At 36.8% G+C, this 9,824-nt stretch overlaps 1 protein-coding gene across 1 annotated transcript; it reads right to left on the reverse strand.

Annotated features, from left to right (window-relative positions):
- Nucleotides 1-3,487: 3,487 nt before the first annotated feature.
- Nucleotides 3,488-8,776, reverse strand: LOC141454438 (uncharacterized). The gene has a single exon (XM_074128663.1). The coding sequence runs from the start codon at nt 8,774-8,776 to the stop codon at nt 3,488-3,490; it is 5,289 nt and encodes a 1,762-aa protein (XP_073984764.1).
- Nucleotides 8,777-9,824: the final 1,048 nt, after the last annotated feature.

A 9,824-nucleotide genomic window follows, 5' to 3' on the forward strand; every position in this document is an offset into this window, starting at 1 on the left:
AAACGTACAGCTTGAAAGATGTTACGAGGGGATATAATTTATTTCTTTTATATTGTTATTTTGTTTGTTCGGATGTAGTTGTATAGTTCTCGGTAGATGTTGTCTGTCTGGTGCGTCAGTATAGTGTGTAAATCGGCAGGTAGAGGGCAGTCTGTCTTCAATACTGCCTTCCACAGCTGATCCCTGCCGTTGGTATATTTGTCACAGGCTAAGATTATATGATTGGCAACAGCTATTGACTCGGAATCACAAGGACATGTAGAGTTTATGTGAATTCCGATACGCGCCAAATGGTGTGGTGAATAATTATGATTAAATCTTAGCCTGCAGATGGTGCTGTAAAATCCTCTACCTTCTGTGTATTGATGGAACCACGGTTTGACCGGAATGGAAGGTTGAATGGATGAATAGAATTTACCCTTCAGATTTTTTGATATGGAGTAACTTTCTTCCCATTTTTTATAACTTATTCTCTTGTAATAGCTTTTTATGTCTGAGGGAGATAGTGAGTTAATGGTAGGCTCCCGCAATCGAGTGGCTGCTTTCGCCGCAGCGTCAGCCTTCTCATTGCCGACCAGCCCGTAATGGCCTCTCACCCATATCAGATATACTGACTTACCATTCCTAATCAGTTGGTTCAGCAAGTTTAAGGAATCTATAATCAGGAAAGAGGGGTCTCTGCCTGGGTTTTGTAATTTTTGGAGCACACCTTTTAAACAATATTATTGCAAAAATCAATAACTGAATCTCCAAGGTAACAACAGAAATTTTGTCGAAGTTATTATTAGTTTTTATTTTACAATAAAATTCAATATACTTAAGGGGGTCGCAATTTGGGCACTTTACCCTACAATTACATTCCAATAAGATCGCATTTGGGAAATTTCAATTAGTTCACGTTCTTGGAGATAATAAAATTCAGTACAAATAATGTACATGTTAAAATTATAATTAAAAAAAAAGAAGTTACTAAAGTATTTAATATCAAAAAGATGGTAGATGTAATTGACTGAAATCATGATTTGAAGTTGAGGTGTGTAGTGAAGAAAAACGCCTCATGTTTTCAAGAACAAGAACAAGAAGTGGAAGAACAAAAAAGAAAAGAAGACAATTCTGATGGTAAGCGTCACGTTTCTAGCCTGGCTCATAAATATCTACCAAGACTATCTTCTTCCTGTCAGGACTAATTTACCATCACCTTCATTTACTGTTATTATCCTTAAGTGAGGAAGTAGACACTGGCGCAGGATGTATTCTTCATTAGGTGTCATCAATAGTTAATCGATATTATTGTCTTCATTATTTCTTACATAGAGGTTTTTATTTTTTTTTTTAATTCATTATAAAATATTTTTCATCCAATCTTCTGTAAAAGATGATGGAACATGTTGAAGATTAGATTTGAACAGGGTGTCGTTACGTACAAAGATAAATCCATTACGAAAAGGGATTTGGGCTTCCTTAACTGTGATGAGATAGTTTGTTTACTGGTTTGCTACAAGTTTTTTTTAATGGATTTTCCAGCCGAAAATAGGATTTTGAGGACTTTTCGTCCTCATTTTCATTACTGAAAAATTTTATCGAATTGAAACAGTCAACCAAAACATTTATCGATTGTAACTTCCTGGTGTGCATTTCACTCAGTATTTCCTTATTGCAATTCATTTTCTTCTTTTTTAAACTTGGAACTTGTACTAAAAAACCTAATTATACATTAAAGATAATTATGTTTTTAATTTGATACAAATGTTCCCTTAAATGTAACCATTTTCCAACCAGAAAAAAGAATCATTAAAAATAAAAAATCTTTTCAGTAAAATGAATTTCCCAATTTTCTTCAAATTTAGATTTTAGGTTAATTGGCGCAGCTTTTCCGACTAAACTGAGCTCTCTTTGCATCACAGACTGCAGCAGCTTGAAAATAGTTTCATCATTTCTTTAAATCAAGGATGAGCAACACGCGGCCCGCCAAGCATTTCTAAAATTGAATTTATTTTATCGACTTTCTCCCATCAATATATTGTTATAAAATTAATTGTAATAAAATGGTAGTACATACTAAACCTACATATTTTTTTATGGCGAGTTACTTGTCGACGACGTTTTTAAACATTAAATACGAACGCGCCGCGTCTGCGCGATTTTTTTGTGACGAGTTACACACTTGTCGGTGACTTGTTCAAACATGCAATACGGACGCGATGCGTTTCGTACGAAGTTTCGTAAATTATTAATAAAAGTTAATCTATGTGCGGCCCGCCAAAAAAAAAATTAAATTTAAATTGGCCCAATGATTAAAATGGTTGCTCACCCCTGCTTTAAATCATTTATAAATAAATATTTGAATTCAAGAATGTATTTAATTTTCAAAACAAAACAACAAGTCCATAATTACAGTAAATAAAGGATCGAAACAGTTAATTACAGTTTTAAAGGAAGTGGGACAATAAAAGAAGTAGGGAAATCAAAGCATTAGATGAACAAGAGTCTGGATGTAGAAGGTACAAAAAAGAAAATACAAACCAAAATAACTATCTAGATGAAATAGAAATAAAATAATAGAAACAACCTTTAGTAGTCCTCCATTAATCTATTCTAATGTCATTGTGGAGTTTTACTAGACAATGTGCACACCCACTGGACAATCTTTCTTCTTTAATTGTATGTCTAACTAACAAGGTACCGGGTTATGAACTACGAACAGAAAGTGGTACAAGCTAAGTGATTACATATTTGTTTAATGATTCTGGCTTGATTTAATAATCCCATTAAAAAAATTATTGTATGCATTCAGTATTGGCCCTTAACAATGTGGCCCTGTCATAATAAATCTTAAAAATATTCATCAGTATCGTTTTCTAATTAGGGCGAAGGTTATAAATTGTAGTTAAGGTTCAGGTGATAGTCACTGCAACTGTAAATAAATTTCCAAATTGCATTTTCACAGTTTTAGCACTTTAAATTGAAGTATTTCAATCGCATTATTAGATTCCGATCTCCTGATAAGAAAAACATCGATTTATTAGGTTTCAACTGTGATTTTTCGATTATGAGATGTTTAGTAAATTATTTTGATTGATCAGAAAATGTTTAAGAAATAAATTGATATATAGTTTAATTAGTTCAACATACGTTACAGTTAAATGGATATCCAATTTACAATGTTACAGTTGGTTTAAAGAATAATTCAAAAATGATAGTGGAGTATACTCCTGATATGATATGATTTAAACACGCACTCACTAGCCCAACTCACATGACCGACTGCCCTACACAGACAGACTGCGACTCAAGGTACAAAGTACCTTGTTGTTGTTTGATGATAAACCACAACATCCAAATTTTTTAATGAATTTACTTAACATACCGCCCACCAAAATTTGGAACTTTTGAAGAACTATGAAGATAATAATATGAGATGTGATGTGATGTGATGAGAAGTTGCGTGATGATGTGGATGGTGGTCTGGATATGATGTAGAAATTGATTAAGGCATGTTCTCATTCAGTTGAGGTAGAGGTGCTAGCTTAGTTACAGGGCGCTTATAGACTCCTTGAGCTGTCTTCACAGTAGCTACTCGAACGATACCATCAGGGCCAGGATGAATACTGATAACTCGAGCAAGGGGCCACTGTAATGGCCAGGTGTGTAAATCTTTTAGGAGGACCATGTCACCAACCTTTAAATGGGTTGTTGTAGTAATCCACTTGGTACGTTGTTGTAGCGTTTGGAGGTACTCTTTCTGCCAACGATTCCAAAAATGTTGTACTCGCTCTCTCAGATATTGCCAACGAGTTAAGTGATTAAGAGGTACGTCTGTTAACGTGGCTTCAGGAAGAGCAGTGAGTGGCGCTCCGATTAGAAAGTGCCCCGGAGTGAGAGTTTGAAGATCTTGAGGGTCTGTAGACAGAGGTTGAAGTGGCCGTGAGTTTAATATAGCTTCGATTTTTATGAAGATGTTGTTCAACTCTTGGGATGAAAATGTAGAACTGCCAATAAGTTTGCGAAGCAGAGTTTTGGTAGACTTGACTCCTGCCTCCCAGATTCCCCCAAAATGAGGTGCTTGAGGAGGATTAAATAGCCATGTGATGTGATGATGATTGATGTGATCAAGAATGCATGCTTGAGTAGTTTCTGAGTCATGCCAGGCAGCTACTTCAGCTAGATAGTTAGCAGCGCCAACAAAGTTCTTTCCACATTCGGAGAGCATTTTAACAGGTTTGCCCCTCCTTGCAATAAAACGATCTAGAGCATCAATGAAAGCTTCAGTGGATAGTGAATGCACCAATTCAAGATGAACTGCTTTGGTAGATAAGCTTACAAATAAACATAAATACACCTTCACCAGCGGTGACTTTTGTCGAGGCGTCTCCTTGCATAGAAATGGTCCAGCAAAGTCTACTCCTGTTTGATAGAAAGCTCTGACTGAAGACAGCCGCTCGGGAGGTAGATCGCCCATAAGTGGTGCTCGGTTTGATTTGGTCATTTTATGGCAGATGATGCATGTTCGTTTCCGTTGTTTCACCAAACTTCGTCCAGCAGGAATCCAATATTGTTGTTGAATAGCAGCAAGAAGAGTTGCAGGTCCGGCATGTGCATGTTCTATATGAAAATAATCTATCAAAATGTTAGTGAATTGAGAACGTCTTGGAAGTAAAATTGGATGTTTGGATTCAATAGGTAAGGAAGAATGGCGTAAGCGACCGCCCACCCTAAGAATACCAGTTTGATCGACAAATACATTAAGACATAACATTAATGGAGTTGGGTTAAGGTGTTCATTGAACGCTTCCGGATAGTAATGATGTTGTAAAAGTTTGATACATTTGATGTTAGCAGCGTCAAATTCTAAAGCAGTGATAGGACCCTTAGGTCTGATGTGATCGGAAAACTTTGATTTTGGTACAAATCTGAGGGCGTAAGCTAAAGAATTGACCAGACGACGGTATTTAGAAAATCTTTCAGTCCAGTTGATGAAATCCGATGCGTGAAAAGTAACAGTTAACGTTACATGAGAGGATTTGATTTCAGGTATGTTTTCAGACGAGATACTAGTTTCATTTGAGGGCCATAAGGTCTCAGGTTGGATCAACCACGGGGGGCCCGCCCACCATAAGGGATGATTCAATAACTGGGTTGGTAGCAAACCTCTTGAGCAGCAGTCTGCAGGATTTTCATGGGAAGAAATATGCTTCCAGCATTTAATCTCGGTTAGTTCGCTGATGCGAACTACGCGATGTGCAACAAAGGTCTTCAATGTGTGTGCTGGAATTTGAAACCAGCTAAGCACAGTAGCTGAATCGGTGAAAAACCAAGTAGATTCGATTCGGAGGTGTTTAATGAATTTGGCAATAGATGTGTACAATGAAGCAAGCAATAATGCACCACAAAGTTCCAAGCGGGGAATTGTCATGGGCTTTAGTGGAGCCAATTTAGATTTAGATTTAAGGAGGAAAACTTTCCTCTTCGAATTCACGATGGAGACTATGTATAGTACAGCACCATAGCCTCGTTCCGAAGCATCACAAAAGCCAACAATGGAACATGGTGCCTGTGTATCGTCCAACATAAGGTAGCGTGGGATACGAACTTGTTGAAGGTTAGGTATATCTAGAAGAAAATTCTCCCAAGTGTGCAAGATAGCAGTTGGCAAATTCTCATCCCAACCAATTCCTAATTTCCAAGTCTCTTGTAGAAGTATTTTAGCGATAAACACAGATGGGGGCACGTAACCTAGAGGATCATAAATACGTGCTATTATGGATAATATCATTCGTTTGGTAGGAGGTAAAGCAGACATATGTATCTTGTATGAGAAGACATCTTGTATTGGATCCCATTGCAACCCCAAAAGTTTAACAGTTGGTTCTTCCATTTCGCTAAAGGATATTGGCATTACCTTACATTGATCAGGACTAGGTTTGATAACGTCTGAACTGTTGCTCGTCCATTTGCTCAACTGAAAACCTCCTTTTGATAATAGGGCAATTAATTGCTCTTTAATAGATAATATCCCGTCGATAGTGGAAGCACCCGTGACTATGTCGTCAACATAGGTGTCATGGGTAAGAGCCTTAGTGGCTAGAGGAAAAAGTGCACCTTCATCAGTCACAAGCTGTTGAATGACCCGTAAGGCCAAGAAGGGAGATGATTTGAGACCATAGGTAACTGTGGTTAACTCGAATTCTTCAATGGGGTGATCAGAAGAAAAGCGCCACAAGATATGTTGATAGACTCTATCATCAACGGATATAAGTATCTGACGATACATCTTTACAATATCTGCAGTAATCACGAATCGATGTTTTCGAAAATTCAAAATGATGTCACTGATATCCGTTTGTAGTTTGGGGCCTGCACCCAGATAATCATTTAGTGATCCAAAAGTTGTTCTGCAAGAACCGTCAAAAACAACACGCAATTTCGATTCACCATTTACAATCTTCGAAACCCCATGATGAGGTATTACGCATTTTGCGGGTCTGTTAGTTGTTACCATGTGCCCCAGGTCAAGATATTCTTGCAGAAATGAATGATACTGATGGGAAAGAGCGGAATCGCATGCAAGTTTAAACTCCACATTGCGTAATCTGTGTAAAGCACACAAATGTGTTGGGCCTAGATAATTAGGTACGGTGAGAAATGGCAATGAAACGACATAACGCCCATCAGGCATACGAGAATGAGTAGCTTTGAAATGATCTTCGCAAAATTGATCGTCGGGTGATAAAGTGGGCTGCTCAGTTTTGATGGTCTCGATTTCCCAAAATCTTTCCATAAGGGAATAGACATCTGAAGAAGTAATAAAGAATGATGATGTAGATTGAGAACAGGAAAGCTCCGTGCATTTACCCATAATAATTTGACCAAAGATGGTACTAAGTAGTTTTGGTTCCTTTTGATTAAAATTAAACTCACAGGGAGGTGAAGAACAGTCTAAGATCTGTAAGAAAAGATCCGCTCCGAGAAGAAAATCAATAGGACCTGGGTTCCAAAAGTCAGGATCCGCTAAATTCAGATGAATGTAGCGTTTCCATATTGATGGGGGTAACCTTTGATGGGGTAATTGTTGTGTAATGATTGGGATAACAACAGCCTCTGTATAGAGGTCAGGTGATACGGAGCAAAGTGATCGTAATGTACACATTACCTTCTTGGTTGGTGTTAATAACATGGATTGACCAATTCCAGATACAGATATGTTAAAGGGAATAGAGGGTAATTGTAACATGGAAGCGCATGATTCTGTTATAAAAGAGTATTGACTACCACAATCTATAACTACTCTTATCGGATGGAAAACACCATTAACGTCACAAATTTGAACAATTGCTGTGCCCAAAAGCACTTCCGGGGTATGGTTAGCAGAAATGGCAGAGAATGCTACATTTGTAGCGGATGGTTCCTCCTTATTAGTAGAAGGTAACTGAGGAGTTGGCTGAGTAATGGATGGCATACTAGGTATGGATGGTTGTAAATGTAAGGTGGTATGATGACGTCCTCCACATTGGCGACACTTCCAACGAGAAGTACATTCTCTCGTACGATGGCCAGGATAAAGGCAATTTTTACAGCCAGCCCAATTTTTTAGAATATCATAACGTTGTTTAGGCGTGCCTCGAACATAAGTGGGACATTCCGTAAGCTTATGCCTTTGCTTACATAGAAAACATGTTGGAGAACGAGAGGAAGAAACAAGTTTATTCGCCTCGTTTACTACTGATGGAGAAGAGGTTGTATTTGTAAAGAATGAATTGGAAGGTTTGATAGGAGTTCTATTTGATCTAGTGTTATTGGGCTTAAAAGGTTGATTAAGGATTGGAGTTAAATCCCCTTTGCCCCTTTCTGTAATGTCTTTGGCGTTTACCTTCTTTCGCACAAATTTGGCTAGGTCATCGCAAGTGGGAAATTCATCTGCAGCAGCCAATTCGAATGACTCTCTTGTGCTTTCATCCAAGCAGCGAAGAGCTAGTTCAAACATAATGTACTTTGGCGAATTAGGAATTTTAATTTTTTCGAAGGAAGTGACATTTTCAATGACAACCTGCATAAAGTGTTGCAGTGAAGCTGCTGTAGCTTTACCTGTGAGAGGTTTAAAATTCAGTATCTGGTCAAGGTAGAATGCTGCGAGTTTTCTCTTATTGTCATAATGTTGAAGCAATGCTGACCAGGCTTGTTCGTAGCCTACCTCAGAATCTGGTACATGTTTAATGACAGAAAGGGCAGAACCCTGTAAGTTAGCAAGAAGAAAGTGATATTTCTCAACAGCTGTCAACGAAGTTTCATCATGGACCATGGAACTGAAAGTATCTCTAAATAAGGGCCAATCTTGCAACTTGCCAGAAAATACTGGTATTGTGATATGAGGAAGTCGTGATCGAATAGAAATACACTGAGATAAGTCTAACAGTGAATTCTGAATTGAAGTGGTAGGCCTGGGTTGATATGAGGCGCAATGAATTTCAAAAATACCCCCGGCTTCATAATAAAAGTCTTTGGTAGCCCTAAGAATTGTCGATTCTCGTTTAGACGGAAATTCCGATTCTGCATCCTTTGCCAAATAAAGTGACTTAATTTCAGCCCATTCATTCATAAATTTTTCATAAGTTACATCAAGTGATCTAAACATCCCTTTAAATAACGAAATTGCTGTGGAATCAGTGCTAATTCGGCGGCCAGTCTCACAGATTGACTTAATATCATCGGCTAGCGAAAAGGCCTTGTCTTTATGCAGGGTAATTTTTTGATCTAATGACAGCTTGAGAGGTTCCGTCATGTTAAAAAATGTAAAATAAAATGAGATATACCGGAATAAGCAAAGATAGATATTAAGGGAAAAGGAAAGTTACAGAATTCAGAAGATTAGAGCAAAATCAGAAAGCTAGAAAAATAATACAAATAACATAAAATATGCATGAATTAACAACTACTGTAAACGTCTATAAACAGAGACAACAAGATAATATTACATATAATTTTAACTTAACATAGGCTTTGATTCAAGATAAATACAAAGAATTATGAAAATAAACACAAATTAAATAAATCAGAAATGATTACATTGAATAAATGAGAGCTTAATAGATATTGATAGTTAATATTGAAATGCAGTTTGTAAATATGAAAATACAATAATTAATTACTCTTCTATTTAGGATTATACCTAAATTTTATTGCCACACTTCGTAAAGCAACACACTTTAAAAATTAACGGAAGCGATAGCTCTATGACGCTTTAACTTACGGCAAAAATCAGAACTAACGACAGCGTACTCCTAAACTCGAGACCGCATGGTTAGTTATTTCTATAATTTAAAGATTATTTGGATGAAATGACGAATTTAGTTTTATTTTAATTTTTCAAGTGTGTTAAGAAACTATAGCTGTTTTTTTTGAAAATATTAATCAGTATTTCACAGTAACAGCAAAAATAATAATATAATATAATATGGTTTTGATTGAAAATACAATTATTTTTAGTTATTTAGGCATTATAGCCTGATTGAGACAAACACTGTTTAATCTGAATGTTCTATAATAGATGTGGACTGTATATCTGTAGATCGTTAGTTCAAAATCCGGCCCGGATGGGACCAGAAAATGTTTAGTAAATTATTTTGATTGATCAGAAAATGTTTAAGAAATAAATTGATATATAGTTTAATTAGTTCAACATACGTTACAGTTAAATGGATATCCAATTTACAATGTTACAGTTGGTTTAAAGAATAATTCAAAAATGATAGTGGAGTATACTCCTGATATGATATGATTTAAACACGCACTCACTAGCCCAACTCACATGACCGACTGCCCTACACAGA

This window comes from Rhodnius prolixus, unplaced genomic scaffold (genome assembly GCF_049639745.1).
Source record: "Rhodnius prolixus isolate KJV_2025 unplaced genomic scaffold, Rpr scaffold_9, whole genome shotgun sequence".
Taxonomy (NCBI): Eukaryota; Metazoa; Arthropoda; class Insecta; order Hemiptera; family Reduviidae; genus Rhodnius; species Rhodnius prolixus.

Coding starts and splice junctions, on each gene's coding strand:
- LOC141454438 (XM_074128663.1), bottom strand. CDS start 8,776: ATGACGGAACCTCTCAAGCTGTCATTAGATCAAAAAATTACCCTGCAT.